At 38.3% G+C, this 24456-nt stretch overlaps 4 protein-coding genes across 5 annotated transcripts in view; 2 read left to right on the forward strand and 2 right to left on the reverse strand.

The window, feature by feature from the left end:
- Positions 1-8482, forward strand: part of LOC107586092 (anoctamin-8-like) — a 12484-nt gene extending 4002 nt beyond the window's left edge. The window contains exons 4-15 of the mRNA XM_016273331.1: positions 918-1045; positions 1560-1687; positions 1811-1972; positions 4248-4400; positions 4552-4678; positions 4877-4932; positions 5086-5160; positions 5260-5931; positions 6099-6290; positions 6394-6525; positions 7096-7206; positions 7351-8482. Of these exons, the coding sequence (XP_016128817.1) occupies positions 918-1045; positions 1560-1687; positions 1811-1972; positions 4248-4400; positions 4552-4678; positions 4877-4932; positions 5086-5160; positions 5260-5931; positions 6099-6290; positions 6394-6525; positions 7096-7206; positions 7351-7926 (2512 nt within the window). The 3' untranslated portion in view covers positions 7927-8482. The remainder of the gene's footprint in view (positions 1-917; positions 1046-1559; positions 1688-1810; positions 1973-4247; positions 4401-4551; positions 4679-4876; positions 4933-5085; positions 5161-5259; positions 5932-6098; positions 6291-6393; positions 6526-7095; positions 7207-7350) is intronic.
- A 55-nt stretch (positions 8483-8537) lies between these two features.
- On the reverse strand, positions 8538-9892 carry LOC107585198 (probable 54S ribosomal protein L34, mitochondrial). Its single transcript, XM_016272108.1, has 2 exons — positions 9756-9892; positions 8538-9287 (listed from the first exon to the last, which is right to left on the reverse strand). Exons 1-2 carry the CDS (start codon positions 9809-9811, stop codon positions 8969-8971), a joined length of 375 nt encoding a protein of 124 aa, XP_016127594.1. The 5' UTR covers positions 9812-9892; the 3' UTR covers positions 8538-8968.
- A 1692-nt stretch (positions 9893-11584) lies between these two features.
- Positions 11585-16525, forward strand: trnau1apb (tRNA selenocysteine 1 associated protein 1b). Of its 2 annotated transcripts, none has more exons than XM_016272080.1 (9): positions 11585-11755; positions 12245-12342; positions 14132-14231; positions 14653-14705; positions 14867-14998; positions 15436-15555; positions 15691-15928; positions 16028-16073; positions 16176-16525. In XM_016272080.1, exons 1-9 carry the CDS (start codon positions 11720-11722, stop codon positions 16316-16318), a joined length of 966 nt encoding a protein of 321 aa, XP_016127566.1. In that variant the 5' UTR covers positions 11585-11719; the 3' UTR covers positions 16319-16525. The 2 variants fall into 2 exon arrangements, with proteins under 2 accessions (XP_016127566.1, XP_016127575.1); XM_016272089.1 differs by having other exon boundaries at positions 16031-16073.
- A 432-nt stretch (positions 16526-16957) lies between these two features.
- Positions 16958-20457, reverse strand: fitm1l (fat storage inducing transmembrane protein 1, like). Its single transcript, XM_016272098.1, has 2 exons — positions 19055-20457; positions 16958-18166 (listed from the first exon to the last, which is right to left on the reverse strand). The coding sequence occupies exons 1-2, from the start codon at positions 19231-19233 to the stop codon at positions 17470-17472; spliced, it is 876 nt and encodes a 291-aa protein (XP_016127584.1). The 5' UTR covers positions 19234-20457; the 3' UTR covers positions 16958-17469.
- Between the last annotated feature and the right edge of the window lie 3999 nt (positions 20458-24456).

Genomic DNA, 24456 nt, shown 5'->3' on the forward strand with positions numbered 1-24456 from the left:
CATAATCGTGAGCGTCAGCTTTCAAAGTAAATATCAAGACAGTTACTAATGTCGTTATTTTTACCATCAATTCAAGCCCGAAAGGGCAACAGAGTCGCGTGACAGACACAGTGATGATGCAGTACACAAGCCGTGGTTAAGACAGCTGACGTGCTATGATTTCTGACAGGCAGTTGACTGTTCTGGGATGTGACCCTGTTCCCCTCACGCACAGTCACACTCACACACACGACGCAGTTGCAGTTACTCTGCGCAAAACTCCACATTTGAACAGTCAATAGCAAATACTTAAACTAATAACAAAACATACTTACAGTCACTGATTCAGAAGTGACAGATTGTCATAGCAAAGTCGGAATTGACCCTTTTTTTTGTTTTAAGAAATAGCCTTTGTGCACAGCCAGCCTTGTACTCTTCTAGGTTCAAAAAACTGTCGTCCATAAAATGCGTTGCACAAATTCGAACATCTGGGTTGTGCTGTTCTGTTGTAAATAAATCTTAACCAATGATTCCTAATTGCATCTACTTCCGGAAGGCCAAATAAAGTGCTTTTGCTTTGGCACTGAAATACACAGCGTCTCCCTGACATGGCTGCATCAACACTACTGATGTTCCTAAAACCACGCCTTCTTTCTTTGCTGCACATTTGGGTGGCATTATGTTAATATTTCCAAATAGTGACATAGATATGTGGGGGCGTGTTAGAATGAGCCGTTTTAGGAGGATGTGGTTGACTCTTATAACTTTTATAAAGAATATCTCTTTGGATTTGAGACTTTATTCTTTGCAACTTTACAGATCTTCTTTATGCACCAAGAGCTTGTAACACTCCAAAGAGAAAGGAAAACTTGAAATAGCATCATATGACCCCTTTAAGAATTCATGTTTTTTCCCCAAATCTGATAAAAATTTTGTGTGTCCTTGGCAGTACCAGAGCTTATAACCAGGGGTGTGATTCTTCAAATGTTTCCTCTTCATGAGCAGAGAATCCTGAATCAGCTGATGACGTCCTGGGTTCAGGCAGTCTGTGAGAGGCAACCTCTAGGTGAGAACGCCTGTGCTTTTGCCAACATGCACAGGAGTCGACTACCTTTTAGTTATTCGGAAATGGTTGGTGCTTTCCAATGGTTGTATAATGAGATTTCAGGCCAAGGCTCTTCCTTTAGCAAACAAACTTATGTGTACCTACCTGCTTTCTTCAGTACAGACCGATTTGCTCTGAGCAAATATGAAGTGCTACAGTATGAATTCTTAATGCAATCTACGAGTCACTACATGTTTTGTTATGTGTAATGAGATCTCTAAGAAGGAGCCCCTCTTATAAGGAAACGTGATACATTTTGAAACTATGATGTTAGTTGAGGCATATTTCACTGTATTGTGGTTTGCATTTCACTTTAGTGCCAATCTAACAATATTTTAGTAAACAATTAAATCAACAGGGCCTTTTATCTTGGGATTGCCCATATAATTATGCAAATGTGGCCAATTTTATTCATACTGTTATATTGCAAAAAAGCAGATTAAGCCTAATTTTTTTGTTTTCCCATTCCTGACAGATGACGTGTGTGATTATTTTGGTGTGAAGATTGGCATGTACTTTGCTTGGTTGGGCTTTTACACCAGCTCTATGCTGTATCCAGCAGTGATTGGCTTTCTGCTCTGGATCTTTGCTGAGTCTGATCAGGCAGGTTGTTTTCCTTGATATATCACAATCCTATAGCTTTAGATTGGAAGTATAGAAAGTATACAAGAGTTTGTTATTTGGTTAGAAGGCACTGTTTTATCACCAACCTTTTCTGATATGCAGACAAGTCAGGATATCTGCTGTGTGGTGTTTGCCGTTTTCAATGTTGTGTGGGCAACACTCTTCCTGGAGAGATGGAAGCGGCGGGAAGCAGAACTGGCATATAAGTGGGGAACGCTGGACACCCCAGCAGAGTCACTAGAGGAACCCCGTCCACAGTTCCGGGTGTGCTGACATCATTTTTATGAAACCTTAAAGGGGTCATATGATGCTTTTTTAAAGATCATTATTTTGTGTATTTGGTGTAACAGAATATGTTGACATGCTTTAATGTTCAAAAAACACATTATTTTTCAAATACTGCACATTATTGTAGGTCCTCTATGCCCCGCCTCCCCGCCTCTCCTTCCGACAAGCGCAGTTTGCTCTGATTGGCCAGCTGACCCAGTGCATTGTGATTGGCCGAACACCGCAAGCACTCGTCGGAAAATTTAACGCCCCTTACCATAATCGCAAGCTTCATCTTTCAAAATAAATGTAAAGACAGAGCCCGAAAGGGGAGCAGAGTCTCGTGTCAGACACAGTGATGAATATGTGTTTGCAGTACATAAGCCACGGTTAAGACAGCTGACTCCACTGTGATGTGTCTCGCTCTCTCTCTCACTCTCTCTCGCTCGCGCGCGCGCGCGCGCACGCACACACACGATGCGCAAAACTCCGCATTTGAACAGTCAATAGCAAATACTTAAACTAATAACAAAACAGTAGCTGATTCAGAAGTGCCAGATTGTCATAGCAAAGTCAGAATTACCTCCTCTCCTAGGTTCACGAAACGGTCGTCCATAAAATGCATTGCTGTTCTGTTGTAAGTAATCTTAAAGATTCCTAAATGCATCTACTTTCGGAAGGCCAAATAAAGTGCTTTTGCTTTCGCACTGAAACACACAGCGTCTCCCTGACATGGCTGCTTCAACACTAACTGCGGTTACTGAAACCACGCCTTCTTTCTTTGCGTGAACATTTGGGCGGCATTATGCTAATATTTCCACATAGTGAGATAGATATGTGGGGGCGTGTTAGAACGAGCCATTTTAGGGGGGCGTGGCAGAGTCTTAACTTTGATAAAGAATATCTCTTTGATTTTGAGACTTTAGTCTTTGCAACTTCAGGGATCTTATCTATGCACAATCAGCTTGTAACACTCCAAAGAGAAAGGAAAACTTGAAATCGCATCAAATGACCCCTTTAAATTATTAGACAAAAAATGTTTGATAACAGCAGGTGAAGGTCATTAATGACCACCTCTATTTATATAAAAGTCATTCTAATATGCTGATTTAGTGTGTCAAGACTTTGACCTTTGATAAATAGAATGTTTAAAAGAACAGCATTTATTTGAAATAGAAATCATTGATCAGTTTAATGTTTCCTTACAGAATAAAAGTTATAATTGTATATATATATATACACACACACAGTTGTACTCATAAGTTTACATACCCCTTGCAGAATGTGCAAAATGTTAATAATTGAAACAAAATAAGAGGGATCATGAAAATTGCATGTTATTTTTATTTAGTACTGTCCTGAATAAGCTATTTCACATAACAGATGTTTACATATAAAGACAAAATAATAACTGAATTTATAAACATTTCCTTAATTATTATGAATCTTAATACTATGTGTCATTTCCTGGATGATCCACGACTGTTTTTATATTTTGTGATAGTTGTTCATGAGTCCATTGTTGGTCCTGAGCAGTTCAACTGCCTGCTATTCTTCAGAAAAATCCTCCAGCTCCTGCACATTCTTTGGTTTTCCAGCATCTTCTGCATATTTGAACCTTTTACAAAAGTGACTGTATGATTTTGAGATCCATGTTTTCACACTGTGGACAACTGAGGGACTCCTACACAACTATTACAAACTAAACATTTGAACAGGATGATGATGTGTAAATTCTTCTCGTTTTGTTTAAGGATCATATTTTTTCATTTAGTACTGGACTTCAGAAGCTACATAAATACTTACATGTTTCCCAAAAGACAAAATAAGTACAATTTACCCTGATCATCCAATTTAAAAAGTTTATACCCCCCCCCCAGTCTCTTAATGTATTGTGTGGCTTTCAAAATTAGACAGTCAATGTTGGAAAGGGTTCAAATATGCAGAAGATGCTGGAAAACCAAAGAATGTGCAGGAGCTGGAGGATTTTTCTGAAGAACATCAGGCAGTTGAACTGCTCAGGACCAACAATGGACTCATGAACAACTATCACAAAATATAAAAACAGTCTTGGATCATCCAGGAAACGACACACAGTATTAAGATTCAACAGTAAACTTTTGAATGGGGTAATTTTTATAAATGCACTTATTATTTTGTCTTGTGGCATATATGTAAACATCTGTAATGTGAAATAGCTTATTCAGGACAGTACTATATATATTACTGACTAGTTTATACTTTTTAAAAATTTTTGCTACATGTATATCAGGGAATTAAGCGTCGCAGTCCGGTGACTGGCTGTGAAGAGTTTTTCTACCCACCCTGGAAGAGGAGAATGTTCCACTGGTTGGTCAGCCTTCCCATCTGCATCCTTTGTCTCTGCTTCGTCTGTTTGGCCATGTTTATCTGCCTGGAGCTTCAAGTAAGGATACTCTGTAACGTTTGTTACAAAACTTGCTACAGCAGATTATTTCAAATAAACTCTGCAATGAAGTTTCAAATATATTTGTTTTCCATATTCAACTAAACATTGTTTATGGATATTCAGGATTCATGACTTCTGTCTCTTACAGGAATTTGTCATGGAAACAAAGGAGTTGCCAAGCATATGTAGATTTTTCCCAAAAATTCTTCTGGCTGTAACTGTTACTGTATGTGATGAAGTGTACAAGAAAATAGCTCGCTGGCTCAATGAAATGGGTAAGACTTAAATCTGTTAATAACATTTACAACATTAAATGTGTATTTGTATTTTCATTACACAGTACGTGTTATTGAATTTAGCCAGATTGGGACATAAATTGGGTCATTATATTAGCAGCAAACTTGCATTTTTGGTTATTTCACAGCCTTTTTTCCTCAGCGACACCTGTTTGTTCATTTTTTCAATTTTAACAGAAAATTACAGACTTCAAAGCACTTATGACAATAATCTCATCCTCAAGACTGTTTTTGTAAGTTTAATGCTTTATTTCATCTATTTCTATATACCAGGAGATGTTCAGTTTATTAATGTATCACCATACTGTAAAAAACGTGTATTTGATGAATTTATGAAGTATTGTGTATATCAGTAATGTTTAAATATCGTGTTCTGCATTTTAAAGTTTCAGTTCATAAATTCTTACCTCAGCCTTTTCTACATTGGATTTTATCTCAAAGACATGGAGCGGTTAAAAGAGGTAATACACAGATGGCAGAATAATATTAAAACAAACACAAAGTGGCATGAATGAATCATTCTGCAGCCCAGACAAAAAATGACGCTCTTTAATTTACAGATGCTGGCCACGTTGTTGATCTTCCGCCAATTTCTACAAAATATCAAAGAAGTGTTACAGCCGTATCTCTACGAGCACCATAAATTAGGTGCTCTGAGGACATTATGGGACTTAATTCAAACCATGCTCCTGAACTATAGTCATTTAATAGTGCAAAGGATACGACTGACTTGCCAAGCCAGTCTGGATGTGAATAAAAGTGGCTCACCTCCAGAGCAATCAGAAAAGAGAGAAAGGAGGAGTTTAATTGCCAGCTACAGAGTTCCCAAAACAGAGGAAGGGGATGATGATGCTGGACTAAAGCAAAGGAAGGTCAGCTTTACCGAGAAGGTGGAATACAAGGACAAGGTTGTGGAAGCACCGACACAGGCCAGTTTACAGGACGATGGCAGTCCTACCCTCGTGGAGAAAGGAATGGATCCATCCTTAATATTTGATATACGTGATGATGACGATGATGATGATGATGATGATGATGATGACGATGATAATGATTATAGAGACATAGATGATTCCGTGAGTAAACCTCAAGGAACTCAGAGAAGAAAGACCAAATCTGCTGGGGAAAACAACAGTACGGAAAAGAAAATGTCCTGGATGGATCCTCCAGAGGAGAACGAATCCACTGTTTTGACCCAACCAGAGATTGAAAGTTGCATGCTAATTTATGAGGTCTGTGCTCCTCTATCTATATCATCAGCCTGACCAGCTGATGCTGTTATTAATCATACAAGTGTAGAAATGCTATTTATGTGACTTATTTGCTACTTTCTGAACCCAATGGCTGGTTTACAAACTGTATCAAAAACAAGATAATTTTCTTTTATTTCAACTTGCAGGATACTCTTCAGGATTACCAGGAGATGTTCATACAGTTTGGCTACGTTGTGCTCTTCTCTTCTGCATTTCCTCTGGCAGCCATGTGTGCCCTCATAAACAACATTGTAGAAATCCGAAGCGATGCGTTAAAACTTTGCACAGGCCTCCAGAGACCCTTTGGGCAAAGGGTTGAAAACATTGGACAATGGCAGGTCAGGAGATCCATTCAGAGTAATTGCTTAGTAAATTATTCATAGCCGATTGTATTTCTTGTTTGTGTTCATTTGCTTTTGTTTGTTTTTAAAATTTAAACAGACCGCAATGGAGGCAATGGGTCTGATCGCAATAATTGTGAACTGTTACCTCATTGGCCAGTGTGGACAGCTGCAACGACTCTTCCCCTGGTTGAGCCCTGAGATGGCCATTATCTCTGTTGTAGTGCTAGAGGTAAGAATGAATAGCAAAAAAACTGCAAAAAGGTTTGTGGTCAGTAAGATTTTTTGTATGCTCAACAAGGCTGCATGTATTTGATAAAAAATACAGTAAAAACAGTAATATTGTGAAATATTATTTTAAAATAACTGTTGTCTATTTCAGTATATTTTAAGAAATAATTTATTCCTGTGATGGCAAAGCTGAATTTTCAGCATCATTACTCCAGTCTTCAGTGTTACACGATCCTTCAAATATCATTCTACTATGCTGATTTGGTGCTCAAGAAACATTTCTTTTTATTATTAATAATATATGTTAAAAAAACAGTTGTGCTGCTTAATATTTTTGTGAAAACCATGATATATTTTTCTCAGGAATAGAAAGTTCAAAAGAACAGGATTTGAAATAGAATCTTTTATAATACTGTAAATGTCTTCTGACAAGTTATTGCTGAATAAATGTATTAATTTCCTAAAAAACATTTTGTAGTTTATATACATTGTGTATAACAAACTTAAATCTTGGCTAAATTATGTATAAAATGTAGTAAATGGAACATAACCCTTCTCATATGGTTTTCAGCACTTCGCCATTCTGCTCAAATATATAATTCATGTTGCAATTCCTGATATTCCAAACTGGGTGGCAGATGAGATGGCTAAACTTGAATACCAGCGGAGAGAGGCTCTCAAGGTAGCACAGCACATGAGTGTAGTAGACTAACAATGTCCATTGCAATGTCTAAATGTAATTTTAATGTGTATATCATCACGTTGAGAAGAAAAAATCTTGGTTTGTTGAGTTAAAAGGGTGTGTCATTGTCTGTTTCTGCATCAGAAACATGAACGCCTCGCACAGCAGCACCAGCAGCAGCAAAGGAGGAAGTCTGAAGAAGAAGAGGAGCATCAAAAAATGGTAGAGGAATTGGCACGACAAGATCAAGTCAAGTCCGATCTGAATGGAGGTGAAGAACATCACCATGAAAAAAGCCCAGGGGCCAAGTTCAGCTCCGGAGATAAACTCAAGAGACCCAGCTCCCTTTTAGGCAACAATAATGTAATGAAACTTAAACAGATAATCCCACTTCAGGGTAAATTCACCTCTACCACTTCTCCCACAAGCGGTGAGGCCAAACTTCCAGGTTTTCTGAAGTTCCTCAAATCCCAAGAGTTAAAAAAGGAAGCAGCTGCAGCAGTCACACAAGCAGCTACACATGGGAGCCACGAGAAATCACAGTCTCCCAGCAAGTCCTTCAATCCAGGCAAACTCTTCAACTTTGGGAAGGAAAATCCATGTACTGGTTCTGAACAACAAGTGAAACCAGAAGATGCCTCAAGGGCCACTAATGCACAACACACAAATATTGCCCAAAACCCTTCATCAGAAGAGCTTCCATCTGAGGTTGAAGAGTGAAAGCTCAGACTTTGGTTCTAATCCTTCAAAAAAACAGTGAATGAAATGGTGATACTACTCAGTTAATATATAGCACTGATTGTAATGCTTAACATTTGCTTAAATGTGGTAAAGCAACCATGTAGTGAGTGGAACTGCATGTCAAAAATCATTTTAATACAATATATTAATCAGAGACCTCCATATAGTTTACTTACTAAAGGCGGCATGCTGAGTCACCTGCATGATAAAATCAGTTTAGGCATGGGCAAGCAAGAAAGGACATTTGAATGAGCACTGTAAAATGTATAGATTTTATATTTTTCTATGCATTATTATTTTTCTTATTTGAAACAGTAAATATGACAATCTAAAAACAATGCATTGTCCTTGCTAATTTTGATCTTATAATGTGTGAACCCACAATGCAATAAAATGGAATTACTGTGAAAAGAAAAGAAAAAAAAGGTATATCAAACACAATATACACCATTACTTCAAAGCCCGGTTTTTTTTTTTTACTTTTATACTATTATCATAATACAAATTAAATGCATATACAATTGCTTATAAAAATGAACTATAATACTTACAATAAAATGTGATACAATACACCATGACAATGCAGGTTTTTTATTAACATAATAAAAATTTTTAAACTAGTCAGAATAATGGGAACAGAATCTGATGATGACAAATTTAGTTTTTATGTGTATATAATTTTTTATCTTCTCACCTATACCTCTTTTCCCATTCTGATTACTTATATGTTGATAACTCATGTAAATCAAAAATCAAACAGTAAATGCTCTGATCTGAGTGTAACACTACATACAGCAAACACTTTGACATGAATATGCTCAACTGGAAGTATCAAGGAGGATAAGATCCATCAAACTGAATAAAAAAACCCCCATCCAATTAAGTCTATTGGCGCCATTGTGCATTAATCACTTTAATTTGACAACTATTTTCAATAGAAACTCAAAAGCTCTACTGCACAGCTGACATTCAACTGAGATTCACTTCAAAGGTCTATCAAAGCAACTGTCCGGTCAGAGTCTCAATGCGTGAGGGACTTTCGTCCTTTGAGCATTCGGCGCAGGATAACTTCGATCCCACCTGGACTGCTAATTCTTTTGATCCACCCATGGGTCCTCTTTCGTTTGATGTTCTTCGGCTGATATTCTGTCCCACGTTTGACTGTGCGGACTTGTTGATAGTGCCAGAGTGACTGCTGGAAAACACAAGCTCCCTCTGCTTTGGTGTTCAGGGTTGCTTGCAGGACAGGTTTCTGCTCAGCTCCTGTCTTTGACAGAACCAAGGAACTGATAGAGCGGAGCTGACTGCAGCTGAATATGGTAGAGTGAGGGCCATTACTCCTGAAAGTGAATTAGAATATAGTGTAAAATACCTACACATGCATGCATGCACTGTACATGAGTCCTGAAGACTGAAAGTCTTCCTCAAAACTCAGTTGAAAAGTGATAAATATACAGGTGAATTTGTACATTGTTCTGATTTGCACGACTAATGTAAACTTAAAAGTAACTTAATATGAATAAAGACAAACTGAAGGAGACTCAGCATTTATTGCACTACATTTCATTACTGCATACTGTACTGTAACTATACTCCATCATTACACTATTTTTCACTGTATTTTTGTGTAATCTTTGCTTAGCTGTGGTTTTTGTAATATATTCTGATTAGATTAATACCAATATTTCATTGGGTTCATGGCAAAGGTCAGGTTATCGCTAACGCTGGTGGTTAAATTCACAATCAAAAAGACGTTCAGCAAACTAATTTACCACAAGCTTTTTAAAGAATTGTTTGGTTTCACATACCGACACAAACTCTGTGTCCCCGAAAAGCGCAGAAATGTTGCTCGTAACGTGTTCATTTCGGCTACTGCTTCCTTCCATCAATCAATATCATACCAAAGTCATCACGTCTTGCGTCTCAGGTCTCTTCTTCTAACGTTTTTTTGGCGTGTTACATCCTGTGTGCATATCGCCACCTACTGTTATGCTGGTATGCAGTCATGGTTTATTTATAATCAATTTCTTACTTGTTTTTGCTTTTCCTGTTCTTACACACGTATATACACAAATATTCCTACTTAAATAATTATTCGATGCTCCATCCCATTCCTTCTCCCCAGGCTCCACCTGGCGCTGCGTGTTCAGCTCCTCCAGACTAAATCCGTGATCTCCTAAAGATCCAGAATAGAATAGAGCACCCACGGTCTATATTTAAATCGTTTCACTTAACCCAGTAGTAAATATGTATTTTATTAATATCCTGTATCCTTCTCTATCTCTGTTAAACTCATATCCTAATAAGTATTCCAAATCCTTATTTACCTTACCTTTTTTGTTTAAATATGATATGAATTCCTTTCTTTCTTCATCATACCTTGTACAATTATATATTACATGCTTCCACCGTTTCTTTCTCCCCACAATTCCCACATAGACCAGTCTCATGCATTCCAGTTATGAACAGTGAAGCGTTCAATCCCGAGTGTTCTGCCAGAGATAGGGTCTTTAGAACCATCAGTATAAATATGCAACCACGATGGATAAGTCTGATCTAAATACTGCTGTGCAATAATGTTCTTAGGGGTTTCTTTCTCATTCTTAATTTTTATTTGTATTTGAAAATCGACTATTGGCATAGGAAAAATCCACGGTGGTATACTGGATAATATCACAGTAGGGCTAACATCACAGTCTGCAATACCAACAACTTGTGCTTCCCTTTTAGCAATCCATCCAAAGCTTTTAATATTTTTGTTTCCATGCTTCCAGCTTTCTTCAATCACACCCTTTACTGGATGACTCTCTTTATGTCCTTTTAAATTAACCCAATACTTCATTCTTAATTTATACCTACGAGGGAATAAAGGAGCTTCCCCAACTTCTACCTGCATGGCTGCAATGGGAGATGTTTTGAACGCACCACAACATATTCTAAGAGCTTGATTCTGTATAGTTTCAATCTTTTTGAGTGTGATTTTAGATGCAAATCCGTAAATAATACTTCCATAATCTAAACTTGGTCTGATTAATGTAGAATAAATTATTTTCAATGACAATCTACAAGCTCCCCATTCTACCCCAGATAGACATCGTAAGATATGTACTCCTGTTTTACATTTCTTAATCAGGTTTTTAATGTGCATTGCAAATGTCAATCTAGATTCCATCCAAACACCGAGATATTTAACTACTGAGACTTGCTCCAGCTCCTGTTACTTCAACTTAACCTTTGGTACATTTTTCCCTTTCGTGAAACATATAAATTGAGTTTTAGCCAGTGATAATCTGAAGCTCCAATTATTTGCCCATACACTTTATCTACTGCTTTTTGTAATCTTTGAGACACACATGCAATATTACGTCCTCAGGTCTCTTCCTCTGCTGTACGGCTCAAGTGGGGAGGGCTGGCCGGAGTTTTCAACACTCACTACTGCCCCCTTCAAGTCAAACTCAGAATAACATATGCGAAGCATCGAGTGTTATTTACTTAATTTTATTACAAAAACAAAAACTGTTGAAAATGTACCCATGCATGGACTCTGTACAGAAATGCGGTGTGCTGAACCCCGAGTAAACCTAACAAACAGACTGGCGGAGGAGTGAACTCTCGCATTCACTGGATCTGATCTCTGCGCTGCCGGAAGCGGAAGTGTGTGTGTTCAGTAAACGTAACGTTCTGCTAGCTTCAAGAACCACTACGCAAATTCTGCAGCCAATTGTCGCTTAATTTTGCAAACCTCTGAGGTGCAACAGTTTCAGCCGGCAAGATGTTTAACAGAATGACAAGTTTATGGATGGGTGATGTAAGTATTGTGTTTTTGTTTACTTTTCTTCGAGTTTGTAGAAAGCAGCAGCATGTGGGTTTAGCTCGATGTTACGCAAGCATGGCCAACAGGCCACTCAAACGCTCACTAAACTGGAGAAAAAAATGCTGAATGTACACCGAATTAAAGTAATGCTTTAGCACATTTATAAATATGGCCGTAATTAATCCGTGGTTTGTATTTTCTCAGCAGGCCTCTCATATTTGCATAAGCGTTTTTATGTCGTAGACTCGTAGTGTAAATAATGAAACAAACTACATGTCCTGGTTATGATTTCGAGTTGATTCAGTAATTATACAACAAGGTGTAATTCACAAAACTGTACGTTAAGTCAACTTATCTACATCACCGACAGAACTTCTCTGCTTCCCTATGTAAATCATTAACACGGTTAAAACAATCATTCACATGGTTGGTGTGTGTTTAAAATATGCTGACAGGCCATTAATCACATTATTTGTTTTACAGTTAGACCCATACATGGATGAAAACTTCATTAAGCAAGCTTTCAGCACTATGGGAGAGACTGCCTACGGTGTCAAAATAATTACACATCGAGTTACCGGGTAAGATTACTTCTCTAAATAAAGTGCAACAGTTGGGTTCCTGATGTAAAAAGCCCATCAAGCAGGAAATATGTTTTTAATGATAACCTATAAACCTTTAAAGACAGACCTGCCATGAGGTTGTTAATTGATGGTACATGCTTTTGTTGAAGCCATCAGCCCCCAATATTAAATTTTTTTTTAAAAAATAATGTTTTTAAACATAATTCCATTTAAAAACTACATTACCCATAATTCTGCAAAGAAATCTCCACAAATCATAATCAACAAGCAAACGCCAGAAAAAAACCCTGCCTATCCACTCCCATAAAGCACTGAGTTTTTTTAACTTATCAAAGTATATTGTTTCTCTATATAATCAATACTTTTATATTTCTCCATAGGTTTTAACTTCATTGTCTTTTGCAATGCTTCATGGCATTGTAGATTTTCCCCTCATCGAAGCCGTTTTGTATTTTTCCCTTATTTTCAAATATAATTTTTTGCTTCAAATCAAAGTTAGCCATGTATTCATCTCATAGCTGGTTGGTTTGGTTCATGGCTTATAACTCCTAAACAAAGACTTAAAAAAAGAAAAAAGTCCCTATGTAAAAACATGTCAAACTAGTATCTAGGCAACTTTTTTCTTTGCTAAAGGGGTCAAATGATGCCATTTCAAGTTTTCCTTTCTCTTTGGAGTGTTACAAGCTAATTGTGCATAGATAAGATCCCTGAAGTTGCAAAGACTAAAGTCTCAAAACCAAAGAGATATTCTTGATCAAAGTTAAGACTCTGCCACGCCCCCCTAAAATAGCTCGTTCTAACACGCCCGCACATATCTACATCACTATGTGGAAATATTTGCATAATGCCGCCCAAATGCTCACGCAAAGAAAGAAGGCGTGGTTTCAGTAACCGCAGTTAGTGTTGAAGCAGCTATGTCAGGGAGGCACTGTGTTTCAGTGCGAAAGCAAAAGCACTTTATTTGGCCTCCCGAAAGTAGATGCATTTAGGAATCTTTAAGATTACTTACAACAGAACAGCAATGCATTTTATGGACAACCGTTTCGTGAATCTAGGAGAGGAGGTAATTCTGACTTTGCTATGACAATCTGGTGCTTCTGAATCAGCTACTGTTTTGTTATTAAAGTATTTGCTATTGACTGTTCAAATGAAGAGTTTTGCTCATCGTGTGTGTGTGTGTGTGTGTGTGTGTGCGCACGCGCGCACGTGTGCGTGTGAGAGAGAGAGACAGGGTCACATCACAGTGGAGTCAGCTGTCTTAACCGTGGCTTGTGTGTACTGCAAACACATACCAGCTTCATCACTGTGTCTGTCACACGACTCTGTTCCCCTTTCGGGCTCTGTCTCTACATTTATTTTGAAAGATGAAGCTCGCGATTATGTTAAGGGCCATTACATTTCCGACGAGTGCTTGCGGTGTTCGGCCAATCACAATGCACTGGGTCAGCTGGCCAATCAGAGCAGACTGTGCTGGTCGGAAGGAGGGGCTTTGTAGAAAACGAAAGAGAGAGGCGGGGCATAGAGGACCTACATTAATGTACAGTATTTGAAAAATAATGTGTTTTTTAAACATTAAAGCATGTCAACATATTCTGTTACACCAAATACTCAAAATAATGATCTTTAAAAAAGCATCATATGACCCCTTTAGTAATATCCAGACTCACTGAAAATATGTATATTATTATATTACTTGGCTTATTTGCCTTTGAGATGAGCCAGATTTTGTCTTTTGTGTATGTTTGTTGACAGAAATCATTGAATATTGTCTTGTGTGTTTCCTCAGAGGCTCGGCTGGATACTGTTTTGTAGAACTAGCAGATGAGGCCGGTGTTGACCGTTGTGTGCAGAGGCTTAATGGGAAGCTGGTTCCAGGATCGAATCCGGTAAGATGCCAAACTTTCACTCATTAGATTGTGTAGTTTTGGCATCTATATTTGATTTCAATGCATTCATATATGTAGATTATTATAGGAAGGCATAACCAGCATGGCCCCCACCTGATATGAGACATTTGAATTATTACTCCATATATTACTAGTGATGGGCGAGTTACAGAGCTCAATTTCTTCCCTAAGGAAGGTGGTTGAGGCTGTTTTTAAAATGACTTTGTTTGAAGCTGGTGAATAAACTCTGTTAGGAACTAGCTGACGAATGGGATAAAGCCAGTACTGATTGGTGGAGGTATGTGGAAATAATAGCTTCCTTACTCAAATAATATAACTCTATTTGTCAGCGAATTGTCTCCATACTACAGGCAAAGTGTCATTTGATTTGCTCAATGGTTGTATTATGTTTGCATTTCAGCCCAGGAAATTCAAGCTAAACTATGCAACATATGGGAAAAGGCCAGAGCCTGGGTAAGTACACCATGTACAGAAAAAAAAAACTTTTAGTTGCTGATCTCTTGTTGAGGAACAAAAAAAAAAAAAAGAAAGTAGCTGCATTTTTGTTGTTAAATATTACATTTTACAAACTGTGGAGGCTTCTTTCACTTCATCACGTTCACTTTCTTCCTCAGCCCAGAATTTTCGGTCTTTGTTGGAGATCTCACATCAGAAGTGGATGACTACCAGCTTCATCAGTTCTTTCTGAAAAAATTCCCTTCATGCAAAGGAGCCAAAGTTGTCACTGATCCTTATGGGAACTCCAGGTATGAAATGTTTCGGCCGCCAACTCTGTACTGCATAACCAATCATGGCTTTCTCTGACAGTTTGACCTACTGATGTTGACCAAAGATGAGGTAGTTGAACTAGATGAGGTCTCCTTTACCTTTTATTTTGTATTTTTTAAAAGCTTATTTTCAGTCGATACTCTTTACCCTCCCTCTCCTAAAAAGGGCCAGACAATACATGGATGTGATTTGACAAATCTGCTAAAACTATTGTTTTCCCCATATAGGGTAAGCGAGAGCAACTCACAATTGAAGTGATGCTACTTCATGTTAAAAGTAAAAGAGAAATTTCAGTTCTACCATCAAATTAATTATTACTTTCTGAATACATATTGAAATAAGCATATACTGCATGATGAGGCGCATGAAGAGTGAGGGAGTGGTTGCTGATGATCTAGTTTTTTCAAATGTACAGGGGCTATGGCTTTGTGAAGTTTAGCGATGAGAACGAACAGAAGAAAGCCCTTGAGGAGTTTCAGAACGCATCAGGCCTGGGAGGAAAACCCATCAGGATAAGCATTGCTGTCAACAAAGGGTACATTTCATTAGAATGTTTTGTCATTGTTATTTAAGTTTTATGTGGTCAGTGAGACTTAATCCTGATATTTAAACTTTAACTTCACAAATGCACGTGAAATCTCACCATATTCTTTTGTTTTTTTCATTTTAGCAATAAACCAAGCAGTTACCACAACCAGAATAACAGCTACAACACCAACTATCAACAGCAGTACTATCAACAGCCTTACAACAATTACTATCCACAGTGGGGTTATGATCAGTACAGCGGTTATAACTACGGCTACAACCCATATGCTACCCCTCCTCCAGTTCCACACGGGATGATGGGACCACCCCCACCCATGGGGATGCCCCCCATGCCCTTTGACATGCAGGGATCCACAGAGGTATTTTTAATAGTGATTGATGAAGATTAATGTTTTTTTAAAATATAAATTCAATCCATTTCTGTTCTGCAATTGACTGTTTTTTTTGTATTGCTTCAGCAGTCACATGATGGCACAGAGGATGCTGAGGAGGACCCTGCTGAAGGTAATATTTCGTAACATTTCATTTGGCTGTTTAATTGACCAAATTGTTGATTAGAGCAAGATCACACATTATTAATTACTCACTATCTTTCTTCTCCCTCAGACCCAAACCCACAGGTGGATGTGGAGGCATTAAATAAGCAATTCATGGAGCGCAGTGAGGAGCTCTACGATTCGCTCATGGATTGCGTCTGGCAGCCATTGGACAGTGTCACATCTGAAATTCCTATGATGAACGGTTCGTGACTGTCTGAACCAACCGCCGTTCGGGATTATTGTACTTTGTGAAGGAACATGCCTTTTTATATTGCTCTGGGCGAGTTTTTCAGAGATTGTTTTTCTCCTTTTCAGCCTTTTATTTGGAGCTTCATTCGAGCAGGCAAGAAGTTTTCTTCATGTGTCACCTTTTTTCTTTTTTCAAAGTTAGGTAGTTATGGTTTTGTTGTACAGTTTTTTTTTTTTTAATAGATGGATGGAAAGAATCTTTTTCAGTACTATTGTCATTTTTAACCAGGAGCTATTCCTACTCTTGCCTTATTAAACTTTTTCATTAGAAATTTGAAGCATGGTCTTGTGTGGTCCAAATAAGCATCTCTTATATACACCCCTTTTTTGTCTGTTGTGAGGCCACTGATGGTTTTTCATTTGTGAAAGCTTTGTTCAAGAGATGGCTCATGTTTAGAGATTTTTGCAAAATGAGACAACTGCATAAAAATGTATACCACACTGACCCAGAATTAATTTTCTCTGTCTTTAAATTACATATGCATTTGGGCATAAATGAATAGCAAGTTTCTTAAGTTTTCGAGAAATTCTGTGAATATTTTTGTAATAAAAAAACAAATTGAGATTAAGGAAGAATCTAATAAATCAATATGTCTCATTTGTGTCTTCATTTATTCTGTAGTCATGGTTTTATGTGTGAAACCAGTTCTGTATTAGTGTTCAAACTATTGCCAAATATATTTAAACTCGAACCTGATTAATTTTTAAATCATTAAACATAGTTCACCCTAAAACGGAAATTCTGTCACCGCTTACTCAACCACATGTTGTTCCAAACCTGTATAGCATCCTTTCCTCTATGGAACACAAAAGAAGATATTTAGAAAGTCTAATATTCAAACAACAGTGAAAATCTTAGTCAAACAGGTTTGAAGGAAACTTTTAGGTGAAGTACCTTCTTGACCATGTTATTCAATTTGAGAGAGGATTTAGTAAGCACGCATTAATAAAATATATAAAGACCAGCAATTTTGATAAAGAACTGATCAAATATACATTCAGCTTGTATTGGTAGCGATTTGGCAGGATATTCTGCGGTTTTCACTGGTATACTGCAGCACCACTATGTATAGTTAGTCCAAATTGTACCAAGCAAATTGCTCAAGCCTTCTCTAGTTGATCTCTTTAGCATTACTTTCACACAGTGTCTCAGATGTCTCTTCCTGTTTGCTCTGTGTAGACAAAAGTCCCACCCCTGGCCTCCCAGGGCAGTACCAACTAGGCCCATGTCGGTACCAGCCCTGATACAACGCTCTCCAGCTCAAACAACCCATGGCACCTCCCAAAAGCTGAGTAGGAAACTGTGGGAAGTAAGCCAGCTGGCAAAGCAGCAGGAACACCCAGAGACTCAACAGCAGGACGCAGAACAGGAAGAGGATGCGCAGCGGGGCTCCAGAGGGTCCACCCAGGCTCAGGTAGGGCCCAAACACTGCAGTCTCCTCAGCTAGAAGCAGGCAGCACAAACACAGTAGGAGGGCATCTTCAGATACTTCATAGCCACGCCACAACATGCCAGAGCGGACACAGGCCTCCTTTGTTTCACCTTCTCGTAAAAGCAGTAATGGTTGATCTCCATTGGTCCCTGAAGCCAACTCAAGAGTGGAGCTGAGGGGCTCATAGCAGCTCCCGGTGGCATTTTCCAACAGACAAAGCAGTTTGCGGAAGCCCAGCCACAGTCCACCTGCCACAGCTAGCCGAGAAAGGTGTCGCAGGGAAAGTGTGAGAGAGCGACGAACTGAGAAAGACAGGACGAAGACAAAAGAGCCAACAAAGATGCAGGTCCAGCCCCAACCTGAGCGCAGGAACACCCTAAAAATGAATGGTGACCAATACATTACTGTATTAATATAGAGAACAGTGTATCCTATATATGTTTTGCACTCAATTGTAAGAATACGGTGGCTGCATCTAAATATGCATATTTTCCTTACTATATAGAGGCGAAAACCAGTATGTGAAAAGAGTAGTATTTTCAATTTTACAGTATTCATAATAAACAGGAAGCGAAAAGTATCCGGTTGACCTACTGCGTCTGGTGAGATTCTGAAGTGCACAACCAATGGACACTTTATTATTCCATTAGGTCAAGGCAGATGATTTGTAAATCACATGACAATGAAAACATGACGATTGTACGTCTGGATTACATTCATACTACCATCGTCAATCATTTATATTTATCATACTATATAGAATATACTTTTTAATGGTAAATAAGTAATTACTCAAAATTACTCACATGCAGCCTGTAAATTCAGACATAATACTCTTTTCAAATACTGTTTTTTTTGCCTATTTTCAGCCACAATCTTCATGAGTGAGTCATTGTATCATTCACTCAACTGATTATTTCAAAAACTCTGATTTATTCAGGAATGCTATAGACCTTAATCAGGTTAGACTGTATTTTGAATTTAATGCGGAGGAAAATAAAACCTATCTATGAGGGATATACTTATAATGTTTACAATGACATGTACTGTATACAAAGGCCTTAGATCTTTACTTTTTACAACACATCATTTTCAAAACTTTTTTTTGTCTAAAATGTAAATTATTCAATATTAACTTATTGGACTGTCGTATAAAGCACTGTCACACTCACTGCTGTTGTGATTACCTGCAAAACAGCAGCACTGGTGTGGTATTACTTAATTGAATATTCAATTGCACAGATATGATTCTTTTGTGTCTTACCTGTAGAGAAAGTGAGTCCTCTTTGCAAAGACACTATAATGGGAAACCCATAGGCTCAGGAGCGGCCCAACCAAAAGCAATGATGACAGCAACAAATGAAAATGACGTCGAAATGATGCGTTGCCAAGAAGTCCAGCTGCCAGGTCAGTAATGACCACAAGGATAGAGTTTAGAAACATTTGTATCGTTTCCTTAACTATACCAGCAAATTACAGATAATATGGATTGGTTGTTGTTAAAGTCCAGTCTCTTTCAGAATCCAACAAAACCTCCTCAGGGACTGCTGCAGTGTGTTGGTGTTGTAAAATTCTCCTGATGTAAATGATAAAAAAAATTCACAATTTATGTAAGCTTGTCCAATGACCCATGCAAGTGTGTTTTTTAGTTAACTGATTGAAAAAGGGTGTTCTCATTCACTGGAATCACTTTTCTGGCAATGTATGTTGTAGATATGCTTCTGTAATTACAGTCACATATATTGTTGCATTTAATCCAGGTATAAAAATATAATGTGCTGCTTTAGTAGTTTCCTTTTCTTACACCCTGTGTCCTTCAAGAGATTTTCACGGCCTAGCTCTCCTCTGATCTGTATCTTTCCGGGATCTGCACTCCCCCTTTATGTTCTCGCAGCCAAAAACTTCCGTTTACTCCTTGCATCCAAGAGAAAGAAAATCCTGTTCATTCCTGATTTCCATGTTCTTTGTATCCGTGGGTCTCTTTCATTTCTCTAGCAGCACAACTGCTCTAACAGAGGGTCTCTTGGACCTTTCACATGGCCCACACGCTCCCCACCCCCTCAGAACAGAAAAAGAAATGTTGTCGCCTTCTGCATGTTGGTGTTGGCGGGTGTCATGTTGCAATTAGAGAGTTCTGTGTGAAAACAGTAACTGTATTGTCGTTGATGGACCAGATGATCACTGTTAAAAAAACTGGACAAAACTGACAAGTGCATAAATGTTCACAACAGCTAATATGAATTCCATTAACTCTTAAACCTCTAGATAATGACACATTTTGGTTCTTTTTTCAGTGGATGAGCAGAAAGCACTGCTCGTAAAATGTCAGTGGTTCACTGCTGTATAAACGTCACTAAATGCTGTGTACAGTTACTGGGGTGCTTTTCAATTCAGCCATATTTAGCTCTAACCTTTGTACTGTATCTTCATTCCTCTCTGCTGCTTTCTCCATTCTTAGATTCAGCTGTTGGTGCTGCCTGTCTCTGTCAATCACTGAGTCCCTCTATGGTCTGCACCAACTACATTATCTTTTCTGTCTCTTACAAACACCAGTCTGCTCTCTCTCCTTGCTGTCTTTAATTAGCTCCACATTAAATATAGTGTCTTTGGTATGTGCCATATGAGCATGTAATGTGATGTATTCCTGTAAATAAATGTGTGTCCTATTGTTCTTGTTCTAAAATCTATAATTCTATAAAAAACGTCTACAATTCCTCAACTAAAAGATTTCAAGTGATCATACAGTATTTTTAGTTCATGTTTAGATGAAGATTGTGAACCTTTGTATCAAAATGAAAAGTAACCTAAAGGCATAGACCAGGGAAGTCCAAACTCAGTCCTGAGGGGCTATGTACAACAGACAGAATTGAGCTCCAACACACCTGACTGGAAGTTTCTAGTATGCTTAAGACCTTGATTAGATGGTGCAGGTGTGTTTAATTGGGTTTGGAGCTAAACTCTGTAGGAGTTGAATTTGGACACCCCTGCTTGCAGTCTTTACAATGGCATGTACTGTATGAAGGTCCAACATCATATGTAATTGTAAAAACCCAGTACTACTGTTTTACTGAGTTTCTGTCTATTGAATGTATTTACTAAAGATGTTTCATCAGCTGAACAATTGCCATGTATTTCTGTCTCTCACAGTCTTGTTTTCATTCCTGTTAAAAATTAAAATTGGCACTACAATGACTGAATCTGTAGCTCCTGTTATTCAAAGCTCACACTATTATGAAGTAAATGTAAGCAGTGTTATATCCATACAATAGTGGGGAGGCAGTCGTGGCCTAATGGATAGAGAGTCGGACTTGTAACCCGAAGGTCACAGGTTTGAGTGTCAGGTCCTGTAGGAATTGTAGGTGGGGGGAGTGAATAACCAGCACTCTCTCCACCTTTAATACCACAACTGAGGTGAGACCCTTGAGCAAGGCACCAAACTCCCAACTGCTCCCAGGGGTGCCGCAGCATTGGCTGCTCACTGCTCCGGGTGTGTTTGTTCACTACTCACTACTGTGTGTGTGCACTTGGATGGGTTAAATGCAGAGCACAAATTCCAAGTATGGGACACCATACTTGGCCACATGTCACTTCACTTTTAATGAACATGTTTAGGAAGAAATCTGACCTCTTTAATAATGCAGTGACTACAAAACATTGAAATCTTTAAAATGATGATCACATTGACATCATGTAGGTTATTGATACCTGTATGATGTAATAAAATATTCTTGGCTAGAATATCAGTGTTTATCAAAAGGTTTTTACACACACAAACACTTCAGTATATTAGTACACTGATTTTTATATCAGGTTAATGATATTTTCTATGCCCTAACCCAAGCCATACCCCTAAACCTACCCATCACCGAAACATGTGCAAAACACTAGATTAAAATAAAACCATGTTTTGTCCCATTTTTAAGCGATGTGACGTGATATGTGACCAAGTATGGTGACCCATACTCGGAATTAGTGCTCTGCATTTACCCATCCAAAGTGCACACACACAGCAGTGAACACACACAGCAGTGAACACACACACAGCAGTGAACACACACACACACACCGTGAACACACACCCGGAGCAGTGGGCAGCCATTTTTTGCTGCGGCGCCTGGGGAGCAGTTGGGGGTTTGGTGCCTTGCTCAAGGGCACCTCAGTCGTGGTACTGAAGGTGGGCGAGAGCGCTGTACATTCACTCCCCCCCAACTAGTGAGGACCAGTAAAATGTCCTCACTAGTGAGTTTTCATATTTCGCTAAATAAGTGAGCACATTTGTGATACCCTCACAGGTATGGTTAAACAAGTACACACACTTTTTAATATATGTGTGAATGAGTTTTTGTAGGGCAGATTTACCTCACTGAGTCATGGCTACAGTTCCCAGTATAAGGTACTGCTTGTGTTTATTGTGTTCAACTGTTTACCAGAAGGGGGCGCTTTAAAGGGGTTTAAAAATAACTCTTCAACCAATGAGCTACTACTTTGGTATCTTATCCAATGACGCCCCCTGGTTCTTGAGTTGAGGATTCATGGTTATCAAGTACAATTTTAAGTTGCACTTATAAAGGCAGATCATCTTTTAAGAAAAGTTTTTTTTTCTTTTTCTCTCAAAGAAATTATAATTGATGTGTACACAAATTCTTCATCGGCAAGATCTGACGAGATCAGTAAATATGTTAATTTAGCAGATATTTCATGCTTGCACAGGATGAACAATAGGATACTTAGTCATTTTAATCAAAATAATTACTTTCTGCACGGTTTTAATTACTTATTTCTTTTAGGTTACTAAATATATAAACCAAAAGGTTATAGTGAGCTAGAACTATATGTGTGTGTGGGTGTGTGTGTGTAAGTACATGTCAGAATGTTTTAAGGCTGGAAATGCCATGTACAAATAATGACACTGATAGGAATACGTCCCAGGCGTTCACTGACTCTTAAAATGGGCTCTTGGGAATGACTGGAGTCACAGTGTCATTCTCATAGAATGAACAGCATGTCTGCTTTTTATCAGCTGTCTTTATGTTTTTAAATAGCCACACAATAGTACCTTTCAAAACATCCTGTAGTTCTACAATATGAAACAACCCATCACACATTCTAATGCTCATTTATGACCAATTAGACACATTAAAAGTGAATTTGACCTTTATTGCCTTTGTATCATATTCTTAGCCTGTGAACTTTTTATAATCAATACAGGCAACATTTGCATTCATTCCAATAATAGTTCTACTATAACTGGCCTGTTTTCATAGTAAATACTTCACTGTTGATCATTACTTATGTTGCAAATCTCAAGGCTCAAATCATTAACAGGATGATTGGAGGCCATTTTGCTTAATAACGACATCTAACCTTTTAATAGGTTCTTATGATACCCAGATAAAATATGCTTTTTGTTCTCTTGACTGAAGAGCACAGTCATCCCTGGCACTTATCATTAATCCTCAGCTAAAGCTCTGATCGACATCCAGGGCAGCTGCACGACTGGGTGTGCTTCATCCCGCCACTGGGCTGAAATAACTGCTAAATCCATCCAGTACAGAGAAGATACAGACGCAACGATATGCGTCATGCCCAGCATCATACAATCGGTCAAGATGCACTTAAATGCATTGTCTCAAATACTAAACTTTCGAGATGAAAGGATCCAGTGATGTAGTTTAATTTGGTTCATTAAAATCTGTTCAAATAAATCTGGTGATGTGCTAAGGTCACTTCTATTATATCTATATGTAAGGTATATTAGTATAGATTTAAAAGAGTAAAAAAAAAGGTATATATGTAGCCTACCTCACTGCTAAAAGTTCTTGACCTCAGATGCCACTTTTCATTAAAAGAACTTGTAGATCTGTAGTTTATTTAGATCTTTATTAAAGGGGTCATAAGACATTGCTAAAAAGAACATTATTTTGTGTATTTGGTGTAATACAATGTGTTTATGCGGTTTAAGGTTCAAAAAACACATTATTTTCCATCTAATGTACACTATTGTTTCTCCTCTATGTCCCGCCTTTCTGAAACGTGTCGATTTTTAGCTCATTGGTCTGAAAAGCGAGGTGTGCTCTGATTGGCCAGCTATCCAGTGCATTGTGATTGGCCGAATGCCTCAAGCGTGTGACGGAAATGTTACGCCCCTTAACATACTGTGATGCCGTCTCCCAGCAGGACGAGACAAAACCAATAAAGCCCATTACAAACAAAGCATTTGTTGCATCCAGTGGGGACATAATTACTGATTATAATGACTTATACTGTATTTTTACGCATTGCGTTGCGTATCGCGCTGCGTAAACATAAAACCATGTCTGCATTTGTGATCGGAGAAACAACAAACAACAAGCCTACTCTACACTGCTCAAAACTCACGTTTGAATCAGCAGTGGCAAATTATTTAAATATAAAAAACTTACTTACAGGCTGTGTGAGTCAGAAGCGCCAGACTGTCCTTTATTGCAAAGTTGGAACTGCCCAACTTTATAGAAACAGCCTTTGTGCCACAGACGCATTGTAGGCTACTGGTTCAGGAAACAGTCCTCATCCTCCATAAAATGCGCAGCACACATCTAAATATTTGGGTTGAACTGTTCTGGAACAGTGTTGTAAATACAACTTAACCTCTGATTTCTAGTTGTGTCCTCTTTTGGAAGGCCAAAC

The sequence above is a fragment of the Sinocyclocheilus grahami genome, unplaced genomic scaffold, assembly GCF_001515645.1.
Source record: "Sinocyclocheilus grahami isolate Dianchi unplaced genomic scaffold, SAMN03320097.WGS_v1.1 scaffold5.1, whole genome shotgun sequence".
In the NCBI taxonomy this organism is placed as follows: Eukaryota; Metazoa; Chordata; class Actinopteri; order Cypriniformes; family Cyprinidae; genus Sinocyclocheilus; species Sinocyclocheilus grahami.